Raw genomic sequence first — 11797 nt, 5'->3', positions numbered from 1 at the left:
GTATTATTTTCAAAATACGTTGGAATGTAGGCCATCGCTAAGGAACGTCGTGCTCGTCACATAATATATAAATAATATTATATACCGAACATTAGTTAGTGCCCCAGTGGCCTAATGGATAAGGCACTGGCCTCCTAAGCCAGGGATTGTGGGTTCGAGTCCCATCTGGGGTGGAGTTTTTTTCCCCCCTTTTTTTCTAGAATAGTCTCCGATGTATTTCTCCGCCATTGTATTTATCGCTGTTCCTTGAATAACATGCTAATGTGGCTCCCTCAGTCACGAGATCTACGACATGTTATTCCTTATTTTACCGCCAGGCGACTCGCTCCCATCTGAAATCACGTACGTACGTCTTGGCTCTTTCAAACGTTCCCACTTCACTTCCTCGCTCTTTCGTAGTGGCGGCCGGTTGTCTTCAGTAATGTACACCTAGGCTCACCACCTGATTTAGTAGAATTATGATTTTAAAAAGTGCGTGTATTTTTGTGCTACTCAATTTGGCGTTGACTGTCTCCTCTGCAGCCGGGGGTAAGTAGGTCATACACTCGTACTTTGACTCTGCTTGTGTACATACCGTTCTGTTTGTTCACATATGGTGACGGTTACGTTTGAATAATGAGGACGGCCTGCTGCTTCTGAAATGTTTTTTTTTGTTTTTTTTACTGTAGTTTATACCAATAAAGACGTTTTGTAACCAACTTGAAAAATCTACTCAAGCACCGTGACAGAAAATGTTTGTTCTGAATTTGTTACTTCTTAAAACTGGCTGAACGAGAAAGCAAAATATTGCACTTCAAACAACAATCTCCATCAAGAATTAATATTTGCAAAAGTGGGAAGACTGTAGTGGTGTCGTGTACCTAATATTGTGGCCACTTTGTCAGTATCAGCACACGTCACCAGGTATCATCCAAACATTTCATTACAATCAGCAAACATAATTCTGCCATCTGTTGCACGGCATTTTTGTGTTTCTTGCAGAGTTGACAAAAGCCACAGTGTACTGGGACGCCCAACAAAAAGCCGTCCTGCTGAAGGATGGGGTCCTAGACGTAAATGGGGACGCATATGGCTTCCTGAATGACACCTTGTACAGTACAGGCTGGAGTGTCCTTGAGATCCGAGCTGGATATGGACAAACATCAGAGACTGATGAAGTCACATTTTTCCTGGCAGGGTACCTCGAAGGCTTTCTCACGGCACAGTGAGTATAATGAACATGACTCTGTGTTCCTACTGAATATTATGCTCCTTGAAATCCAACTTGTTGCATGCTAACTGAACATAGGCCTGTACTTTATGTGCAAAATGATCATCTCTGACTTGTGTGTGATGAGAAGTTTTAGGGTTGGATCATTTGAAATGATTGAAATCACCCGTTTGACTCGTTTCCTTTCCAGACAGATGATAGATCACTACACCAACATTTACCCTCAGCTCATCCATGACCCCAACATCCTGGGCCAGGTTCAGAGCTTCATGAAGTAAGTCTGCTTGGAATGACAACATTGAGCTGTGAACAACATGTGACTGTGCTTGGTTCTGCAAGGCAGCAGGACTCTTGGACCAGAGCACAAGTGAAACTGAACAAGAGTTCCGATCCACTGTGGAGACACGCGGGCTTCATTGTGGCCCAGATGGACGGCCTGCAAGCTGGAGTTGCAGAATGGGCCAAGAGACAAGGGGCAAAGGTGTTACGATTATATTGTTATAGTTTTTGTAGTGTAAGATCACGCGTATAAATCAATGTAGGAGATTTTGGAGGCTTCTATGGAAGGAGGAACTTTCAAGGCAAACGTCGCCATTTTTAGTAAACCTTTTAAAGGAACAAGAAATGCTGATCTGAAAAAATATGGACAAGTACTATCTTAGAGTTTTGGGGAAGTTTAGTCGACAGTCTTGACATTAATGCTTAAGATATAATTACTCTCATATCCAATCAAATTGTGTGTATACAACTTGCAATAAGCACATTTTGTTGTTATTTTATTTTCCCGTGACTAATTTGCATGCTTTACTTTGTTGGCCTCTACGTTTTCTAAAAGCTCGACATTTTCTGTCATTCCCACAGCCACTGTCCCTGTTTGCTGTTCAGTTCCTGAACGCAGTCGGAGACCTGCTGGATCTGATCCCTGCCTTGGCCACCGCGCCCTCCCCACACAAACACTTTCAACTTCCAGGGATGGGACACTGCTCAGCACTCATAAAGGTTGGGGATCAAAAGAGTACTCATTAGGATGAAACAGCTTTCACAGGCTTTACAAAAACATTCAATCTCAACCTTTGACCTCATTACTCTCCAAAACGAAGCACTTTGAACCATGATATTCAGGCTAGATTCACACTGCAGGGCGTGATGACCAATTAGGATTTTTTTGTTGTTGCTATATACGATCTTTTTTAGTACTCACTCGCATTACCGATTTAGCTCATTTTCACCAATTTGACTTTTGAAATGATGATCAATTGAATTCATGATTTATTGCCCAGCCCTACATGAAATATAAAATCAACTCTACTACTCTAAACACATTTGCAGATTAGGTTGATGTGTATGGATGAGCGTTCATAATGCAGACATATTAAAATGCATATCCAATTTATATCCACGTACAAAAGAGGTTCGGGTTGAATTTCAAAAAAATTGGAATCGTCCTGTTCACACTGCATGAAAAAAATGAAACACATCAGAAGTGAGCTTCAGCGCGAACATAACCTTAGAGCCTTTAATTAACCTAACATGCATGTTTTTGAAATGTGGAAGGAAGCCAGAGTTCCCGGAGAAAACGCACACGCATAATGTTGACTTTTAAAATTGTGATCCCTCTTACCAGATGCTCCCAGGCTTTGAGAACCTCCTCTTTGCCCACTCCAGCTGGTACACGTACGCAGCCACCATGCGGATCTACAAACATTGGGATTTCCACATTGCTGATCCCCACGCTGCCACTGGGAAACTATCATTCAGCAGCTACCCTGGTAGGCCCGAGGAATTCTCACGTACCCTGAAGAGAATAGCTGTCAAAACGGCAAAGACGAATGCCTTTCTCAGGTTTCCTGGTGTCCCTGGATGACTTCTACCTCTTGGGAAGTGGTCTCATGATGACCCAGACCACCAACAACGTCTTCAACTCATCCCTCTTCGTCAACATCAGCCCCAAAAGCCTGCTGGCCTGGCAGAGGGTTCGACTGGCTCACAGTTTGGCTCATACGGGGGAGGAGTGGGCAAAAGTCTTCTCCAAATTCAACTCTGGTGAGTGAGTCATGCAAGGCAACCAAACCCTGAACAGAAACCAGAGTTATATTAACTCAAATGTTTACGAACCTTCCACTGTCGTCCAACTGTTGCAGGTACGTACAACAACCAGTACATGGTGGTGGACAGGAGCAAAGTGAAGCTGGGCCGCAGTATTTCGGATGGTGCTCTGACGGTGGTGGAGCAGATTCCTGGGCTGGTGGAGTACTCAGACCAGACGCAAGCACTGCGCCGAGGTAAACCTGCTTGACAAAGCTATTGGTTTTGATTTTGGTCTTTGAAGACCTGATCTTCGTTTGTTTACTACCGCAGGCTACTGGCCGTCCTACAATGTTCCCTTCCACCGGAACATCTACAAGTTGAGTGGGTATGACCAGATGTGGCAGCAATATGGAGAAGACTTCTCCTATGACCTTTGCCCCAGAGCCAAGATCTTCCGTCGTGACCAAGCTGAGGTCAAAGACCTGGAATCTTTGAAGCACATCATGAGATACAATGGTGGGCTTTTGTTTCATTTTCTGTCCATCATCTTCTTTGTTTTCTGGGTGTGAAAGGGGAAGTCAACCTTAAACAATTCTTGACGACCTCACTAACCTAAACTTGACATTCTCATTAATATTACATTTGTGGAATATGAGTTATGAAGCAACCATCTGAGGGGGCGGCCATTTTGCCACTTGCTGTCGACTGAAGATGACATCAATGTTGCTCAGGGCTCAGCCAATCACAGCTCACCGGTTTTCTGAAGCTGAACTGTTATCGGTTGTTACCTGAGACCTGAGCTACTGTGATGTCATTTTCAATCGACAGCAACTGGCAAAATGGCCACCTTCTGATATTGTTTAAAAAAAGGGCTGGATTTTGCTGCTTAATCTCCAGGTTGAATAGGGAGAACAGCCAGGGGGAAAGTACACAGCCTTGAGGGGCTCCATTGCCGATGGCCCTTGTGTCTGTGAGGTGCTAAAAAAATGTCAGTGAAGACAGGAGCCGGCACATCCGCAGTGTCTTAGGATGTGCTGAGTTGTTTCTGCTCAACCGGTATTTTGGTATAATAAAAAAATACTTAAGTGTATGCTAAAACAGTAATTGCAAAACAAATACTTGGTGTTTCTGCGCGTTTTGGCATCTCGTGTTTCCAGTCCTCTTCATTTGTGTGTGAATATTCGTTATTTGAAGGACTATTACTCCCGAAGTTGATGCTAACTTCCTATTAGCATTTAAATTGGATCCGCCATGCTCTTTAGCATTATTGCTAGGCTAGCGATGTTTGAAAAACGAAGCATGTTAAATACACACTGTATATAATTCTCCTTATCATGTGTTTAGTTTTACAGTTAACTCCAACTGGAGTGTCATTACACACCTTAAACGGTGCTTAGGGACGGCAGAATCACACTCCGGGCTAGCTACAAGCTACATGGTGCATTCAGGGTACATTCACAACGTAGGGAACTTGTAACAGCGCCGCGGCGTTCTCCACATCAATCGTTTTTCTTCAATCATTACGTTTTAATGATTGAGAGAAGACAAAATTGGAATCACGATAACATTTCGGTTAATCGTCTAGCCCTAGGTGTGGGTATATAGACTGAAACTCATTTGTCTGTGACACTGACTGTCAATTTTTTGTTTTCAGACTACAAGAAGGACCCTTACTCTAAAGGCAACCCCTGCAAGTCCATCTGTTGTCGTAACGACCTGAAGACCGAAGAACCAACACCGGCCGGTTGCTATGACACTAAGGTAGGTCTCATAGCATGCTTCCAAATGAACAAATGTGCCTTTGCAGCTCTGTTTTTTTTAAAATTGCTGCATGAGCAGGTCACAGATTTCCAAATGGCGGAGGAGTTCCGTGTGGAAGCAGTGAACGGGCCAACGACACAGGATGGCCTCCCACCGTTCACGTGGGATCATTTCAGCAGCATCAGCCACCAGGGTCTGCCCCAGTACTACAATTTCACCTTCGTCCCGATTAAGCCGCTCCTCTTCCAGCCTTAAATATTATATAAGCAAGGAAACTCGGTACTCTTAAAAGGCATTTCAAATGAGCGTGCCTCGTTTTGAACTACACGATTACTCCGAGACAACCAATAAAAAAATGATTATGACCATGAAAAATATATATAATAGCATCCGATTTAACGCAATGATTTTTTATTATTAAATACAATTATGTGATTTCTGAAAAGTAACATTAAATGAGAAAAAACACACAATACCTTTTTGGGTTTGACATTTTTAAGGAGGCACAAAGCTGCTTCTTGTCTCTTTATTATTCTAAAATATATCCAAACATGCACAATGCATTTTTTAATTTTAGCTTTGCTCATACACTTTAATTATTCAATGAATGTGTTTCACATAAAGCAAAATATGTCTCAGGGTTAAGTGACACTGGATCTTTTATGCCTTTAACTTTGAATTTGTGCGTACAACGGCGTATTAGAGCCATGTATAAATATATATATTTTTTAGAAGGGGGTATAATAGTCCCAAGAGAAAAAAAAAACACAAATTTATGAGGAATAATGTTGCAGATTTGCAACGTCAAAAAGTGTCAAATTTGTGCGAGAAAAGAACTAGGGTTCATCTCTGCTAAAGCAATTACTATCTCCTTATTTGAAAACCCCACCAAAAAGTATCATTTAAAGAGATCTTCCACCGTAGACATTTTGTACACTTGGGAATTGGAACTTGATCCAAGTACGCTACTATGTATTTTTCGCAAGTTTTTGAGTTTTTTTTCCTTGCAAATCTGTGAGTTTATTTCTTGTAAATTTGTGATTTTTTTCTCGAAATTTAACACCTATCTCTAAAATATATAGGGAGGTGTTTTTGTTTTTTACGTGGCCCTAATACACCATTGTATGTTTGTCTGTATTTTTTTTCCATTTAATTTAATTTTTTTTATAAAATGCTAAAACAAAGGACTGTGAGTCTAAGCCGTGCATGTGCTCTGTCATCAGTGTTTCAATTCAAGTGTTTGCTTTCATAATGGATGAAGCCATCATTCCATGATTAACTCTCAGGGCTCTGTTGAAATTACTGCATCGATTTCTTAGTTTCAGTGTTATGACATTTACAATAAGCCTTTGAGCTTTCGCTGTGATGTGGTGCTGAACATTTATAGCATTTGATGAATAAAGTTTTAAAGTTGTACCTTTGCTGCCCTGTCTTTTATCTTGCACTGGATGGATTATCCCACTGAGGGCCGAAACGTTTGCAAAGCTAGTGAATGTTGAGTTCAGGTTCACAATGTGATTGTTCACTTAACATTTGCGAACAGTTTTTTCTCTTCGCAAGAAAATTTTGAACAGGAAAAAAAGATTAAAACTTTATTAATATTCCTAGTAGGTAGCCCGTATCTCACAGAGAGGCGAATGTTAGCGAAGCTAGCAAATGTTGCTTTCTCATCAAAGTTCGTTGAGGTTGCAATGTTCACTTAACGTTTGCCAACAGTTTTTTCTTGTCACAAGGACATTTTGAGCAAGGAAAAACATTAAAACATGAACTGCTAGTAGCTTTAGCCAATATCCTACTCAGGGGCAAATCCTAGCAAAGCTAGCAATAACATCATCTAACAAACACATTGATTTAACAACTTCAGGTCAACCAACCTTTATATAACTCATTAACAGTGAGTATCACATAATACAGGCTACCAGAGCTAATGTTTACATTAACAGTAATTCACACTGTGAGGTCAGGAACTTTGTTGTGCTGAAGTAGAAAGACTGAGCTGTTGGTCCCGAGGGACCCCATGTATGTAATTCACCTCTTCCTGTGAAATGGAGGAACTGAAACGCCTGTCAGGCACTGTGTTATTTTCATATCAAAGTGGTTGCTTTCATCCACCAGATCTCACAATTTTTCTATTCTCATTTGTAAGAGTTACTCCTGTTGCTTGCAGCTATGTCCAAGAGGAACTGTCCCCCTGGCAGAAAATGGGACAACGTTGTCAACACTTGTGTCCAGAGTGTGGCGGAAACCAGACCAGAACTTCCAACAGGTGACAATCACATGTTATGTGTCTCTTATTTTTATTGGAGACTTGCTATCATATATTGTTGCCATCATATCAATCAACTACAATTCTTCTTTAGAGAACTTTTGATATTTGTACTCTAAAACTAAACACTAAAACATTACTGAACTGCAATTTTTATTGATTTATTCTTTACACTTGTTCTTTCATTTTATGATGTATTCCTAATAGAGTTGACTCCAGTTTTCCATCAGAGAAGCACTCCTGCTGCCTGGGCAGACCCGGCAGTAGCTGGGAGTCCGGTTCTGTGGACTGTGGTGGTTTTGACCACACTGGGGTCCTTAGCGGCTTTGGCTCTCTGGTTCATCATATACAGACGGCAGAGCAGACTCAGTAGAACCTCAGGTACGTGTGGAATTTGGTAGTTTTGATGCAGTGGAACCTTCCATCTCCCAGCCAAAGTTAGCTAGGAAACTAAGAAAGGCACGACGAGGATAATCCATTCTAGTATAGAGCGAAGTTAACCAGTGTAATAATATAATGTAGTAATAATAACAATAATAATACATTTAAATAATTGTTGAATTATGTATATTTTTAAATGTATTTTACAGCTTAAGCTAACATCTTTATTCCCTTTCATTCATAGTGTGCTTGCATTGGAAGTTGCTTGCAGAGTGATACTATAGTGACATTTTATAGTGTAGGTATTGCTGCAATTAATAAATTGTGTGGCGTATAATATGTGGTGTAATCGTCTTAACTAACTGCCTGGTCAAATGAATGTGTGCATGTTATTATATTGAACAGTTTTACTCATATTGCACTGAGCTGCTGCCATTGCAATAAATTAATTTTTTATGATAATCATCATCCACGAAAGCAAAAGTAATGTTATATCGGTTCATAATTTAGCTTTTAATTGCTGGTGCAGTGGGTGGAGTGTGTTTAAACGGCAAACGTGGGTTCTGACTCAGAGGACAGGCGTGTCAGGAGTATTTTGGAGGAAGTGGGCAAGCGGGCGCTGAGGTGTGACGCTGATGCTCGATGGGAGAAACTGTGTAGTTTCTCTTCTTCTCTCGGGCATCCCATGGGTCGGCCCCACTTTCTTGCTTGTGACTCCACTTCTAATCATAGCCGGAGATCAAATGAGGTCTCCGGCGAACGGCACATGAAGTGACAATCGAGGAGACTCAAACAGCAACTGTACAATTGTAGCCTCTCGGTCTTTATGAAAAACTGGAGTTTACCATTGGTTAGATAAGACTGCATGCTGTGTAAAACTCATTCGTTGTTTTGTTTTTCTGACTCAAGGAATGTATGAAATTAGATTAGCGATTGAAGGAATTCAGCATCATTTAGTGTCAAATGCTTCATTGTTTCACACACATGACACTAAGAAAAAGCATAATGCCTTTACTAAACTAGATGCCATAAAAAATTATTGACTAATATTTCTACAGCGAATAAACAGAAATGATATCAATGTTTTTTTATTAAGTGAATTGGTATCTTTTAACTGGAAAACACACACAAAAGTGTTGAAAGCTAAGGCATAACTTGTGTTTTGTATTCATAATTAATATTGTGCTTGCTCAAAATTATCTGGTGAGATGAGGAGTGTGAACATTTTTCAAAATGTCAAAAGGACAATGACGACTATTAATCTTATGAAGGTAACTTCTTGGATCCTTTCCCATTCAACAAATTAAAATTCACTTCAACTCCAAGTTTGGCCATTGTTTCAAATTCAATAGGTCGCGGCTCAATGAGTGTGCATGTGAGTAAATATTGTACATGACATAACATAATTTTGTATTGTGTTATGAAGTACATTTTATGAACTTCGCACTGCTAACAAGGAACATCATACTCATATTAAATACATACACACATATACTGTACACCGACTCGCCTCAACAATAGGTTCGCCTGCCAAATGTAATCCTTAAGATGACTCAAAATCAGTGCCACTTTACACCACTGTAAACTACAAGTACAGTAATAAACACGTTTTGTGGCCTGTTGTGTCACAAAGTTGTTATTATATAACAGGAGGCAGGTGGACCTACATGCAGGAAAAACAACCAGAAAACGAAGGCAAAAACATTTATTTCCAATATAACCAAAAGGACGTAATGAGGATCTGACAAGAACTAAATACATTAAGGAACCAGATAAGATATAATTAATATTGTACTTTATAGAAACAATTCAACTGAGAGTAAAGAAAACTTTTTGCCAAATTTTATTCAATGGACTTTGTCCTGCACCTTCTGGTGTGTGCACCTTGGCCACCTGGGGGCAGTATAATACACTAATAAAGGCATACGGATGTGCAGTAGGAGTGATGGTCACTGTCATGTCTTGTGTCCATATATTTACAAGGATGAGTCCTCCGAAGGCCGAATTTATCGGCTGCATGACGTCACTCTTGGCGCGACTCGACTGACACGTGAATGGAATGTCGGTCAATGCGTTACTGACAAGCAGCATTGACAATCCATTCGTGTTTTTTTGTTGTTGCTTTCTTTATTAATTCAAACTCCAACATCCACTTCAAACTGAGCACACAAACCAGAACAGTGCTGTCAAACAAGACACAAGAAAAAACGAAAACACACAAAACAAACAAAACAAAACCAAAAACCCCAAAAGGTCTAATCAGACAGTAAATTTGTTAAGTTATTAAATACCAACAAGGCTTGCTTCGTCTTAACCCTCCTCAATGTCCTTTTAAACCCTTCAATTTCCTTACAATAAATCAAAAACAAAGGTCGACATTTAATAAATCTACATCTGTGAATAAACAGTTTTACCATTATTGTCAAAGTATTGAGCATAATTTCTCTTTTTCTGTCTTGTATTACAATCCCAAACTTAATATTCTTGAAATCCAGTGTTAGTGAATCATTGTCTTCCGAATTCCAGCGCTGAAATTAATCCATTCTTATGTCCGTGCGTGCTGTCGAGTCGCGCCGGGAGTGACGTCACGCAGCCGACAAATTCGGCCATCCTTGTGAATTTGGACACAAGCCTTAAGGAGTCACAACTCCTCAGTAATCATTAGCACTGCAGTAATTCACGGTCGAGTCCAGCGTGTCATCTGATTCACAGCTTTCTTCTTCTTCTACCATGCTAGAAAGGATTTGCTAACAGGGTTGCGTGCATGTTGTGGGACACCTGTTTGATGGATAATAATTATTTGAAATATCATGTTTATTAAAACAAAATGTTCCCACAGCTACAAGAGACAGCAATGAATCAAATAATATGAAAGAAAGAAAGAAAATTGAAATTAATTTTAACCGTTTTATTTAGGATTCAATTTGGCCGTTAGGGGGCTGGGACAAGAGAAAATTTACATTTGAGCGAGGACTCTTTAAAACTATTTTTCAAGCATTCTTTGCTCTTAGGTTGTTGTTGTTGTTTTTTTAAGATTTTGGTCTCAGTTCAAGTACATTTACTCAGAAACGGCATGTTTTAGGATATTGTGTATGTGTATGTGTTTCATGTTCATTACTCTGTTCTTTTAGTACTTTGTGAATTACTATTTGGCCAAGTCACCTGTCTTGATTATTTGTTTAGTTTGATACTTTTCCTTAACAGTTTGGTAGCACCATATTGTGTTGCTCCACTACAGGTCGTGTCCAAATAGCCATTGATTAAAGCACTCTTTGTTAATCCAAGATGGTGTATTGCAGTGTTTGTTAGATTTATTCGTAACGGAACTTGTAAGTCAGGCCACTCGTATCTCAAGGCACTTTTGTTCTCATGGAGGTAGCACTTTATATGCAACAACGTGTGTATGTGGCGCATGGAAATATCGCCTCCACCATCTTGCCCACAATTTCGCTGCTCTATCAAGTATTTGTTGTTGAATTTCACACGTGATGGGTACATAGACCCAGCTATTTGGAAATGAGCAATTAAAGGGTACATAATATGTTGCCTTTAAATAAAATTACTATATTAATTTAAGCTTCTTTATTGTTCTCATTTATTTGATTGCAGAAGAAAGGGAGTCTGGACCAGAGCCCCTCCAGAAACTAGAACCGCCCACTGAAGGTCACTTGTTTACTTCCGCTTCATCGGCCCCATCAGCCTGTACCCACTTTTACCACCTGGGACCCTACAACACCTCAAAGTGGGAGGAGGGATTCACCAATTGCAGGGCCCCCCCAAAATGTGAGAAGGCAACGGGCAGAGGGGAAACAGACCGTGCTGAGGATGTTGGAGCGCTGCCAGTTTGTAATGCAATGAGAGAGCACAGACTCCCACTTCCCGCCACAGAACTGGGTTGCACTGCCTTGGTTACGACCAAAACGGTGTGACTTCTATTCCAACTTCAGACGTCTTCCTGTGCAGGATTCGAATGCTGCCACGTGAACGGCTACAGTTTGAAGGCATCCGGAAATTGACCACTTCTTGTCTTGACATCTTGTCCAGTTTGCTATTCAAACATTTATGTGCACATGACATTTAGTGGCCATCAAGTCTGCCTAGCAACAAATGATGACACAAATATGTCATGGAAAAAAGAACCCAAGCACAAA

General features: G+C 40.4%; 2 protein-coding genes and 1 non-coding gene across 4 annotated transcripts; all 3 read left to right on the top strand.

Moving 5' to 3' along the window:
* Window positions 1-100: 100 nt before the first annotated feature.
* trnar-ccu (transfer RNA arginine (anticodon CCU)) lies at window positions 101-173 on the top strand. The gene has a single exon. It is a non-coding gene; the product is annotated as a tRNA-Arg (tRNA).
* Window positions 174-193: 20 nt separating this feature from the next.
* On the top strand, window positions 194-6415 carry plbd1a (phospholipase B domain containing 1a). 2 transcript variants are annotated; one of them, XM_086066814.1, is made up of 11 exons: window positions 194-342; window positions 982-1204; window positions 1401-1484; window positions 1550-1691; window positions 2072-2209; window positions 2835-2979; window positions 3053-3253; window positions 3352-3492; window positions 3569-3754; window positions 4893-4999; window positions 5078-6415. In XM_086066814.1, the coding sequence occupies exons 3-11, from the start codon at window positions 1405-1407 to the stop codon at window positions 5252-5254; spliced, it is 1317 nt and encodes a 438-aa protein (XP_085922940.1). In that variant the 5' UTR covers window positions 194-342; window positions 982-1204; window positions 1401-1404; the 3' UTR covers window positions 5255-6415. The 2 variants fall into 2 exon arrangements, with proteins under 2 accessions (XP_085922940.1, XP_085922939.1); XM_086066813.1 differs by lacking the exon at window positions 194-342 and adding an exon at window positions 349-528.
* A 738-nt stretch (window positions 6416-7153) lies between these two features.
* On the top strand, window positions 7154-11643 carry LOC147184222 (uncharacterized). Its single transcript, XM_086090538.1, has 3 exons — window positions 7154-7265; window positions 7473-7646; window positions 11256-11643. The coding sequence occupies exons 1-3, from the start codon at window positions 7169-7171 to the stop codon at window positions 11573-11575; spliced, it is 591 nt and encodes a 196-aa protein (XP_085946664.1). The 5' UTR covers window positions 7154-7168; the 3' UTR covers window positions 11576-11643.
* The last annotated feature ends 154 nt before the right edge of the window (window positions 11644-11797 follow it).

The sequence above is a fragment of the Leptonotus elevatus genome, chromosome 1, assembly GCF_054856555.1.
Source record: "Leptonotus elevatus isolate MCC_2025b chromosome 1, RoL_Lele_1.0, whole genome shotgun sequence".
NCBI lineage: Eukaryota > Metazoa > Chordata > Actinopteri > Syngnathiformes > Syngnathidae > Leptonotus > Leptonotus elevatus.
The sequence above is the reverse complement of the archived record's forward strand: the minus strand, read 5'-3'. Positions and strand labels throughout refer to the sequence as shown.

Bases quoted from the DNA above. Each gene is read 5' to 3' on its own strand.
- plbd1a (XM_086066813.1), top strand. From the start codon at position 459: ATGATTTTAAAAAGTGCGTGTATTTTTGTGCTACTCAATTTGGCGTTG. The intron at 1,485-1,549 runs GTAAGTCTGCTT...TGGTTCTGCAAG, and splicing joins CAGGTTCAGAGCTTCATGAA to GCAGCAGGACTCTTGGACCA. The intron at 5,000-5,077 runs GTAGGTCTCATA...CTGCATGAGCAG, and splicing joins CCGGTTGCTATGACACTAAG to GTCACAGATTTCCAAATGGC.
- LOC147184222 (XM_086090538.1), top strand. From the start codon at position 7,169: ATGTCCAAGAGGAACTGTCCCCCTGGCAGAAAATGGGACAACGTTGTC. The intron at 7,266-7,472 runs GTGACAATCACA...TATTCCTAATAG, and splicing joins CAGACCAGAACTTCCAACAG to AGTTGACTCCAGTTTTCCAT. The intron at 7,647-11,255 runs GTACGTGTGGAA...ATTTGATTGCAG, and splicing joins CAGACTCAGTAGAACCTCAG to AAGAAAGGGAGTCTGGACCA.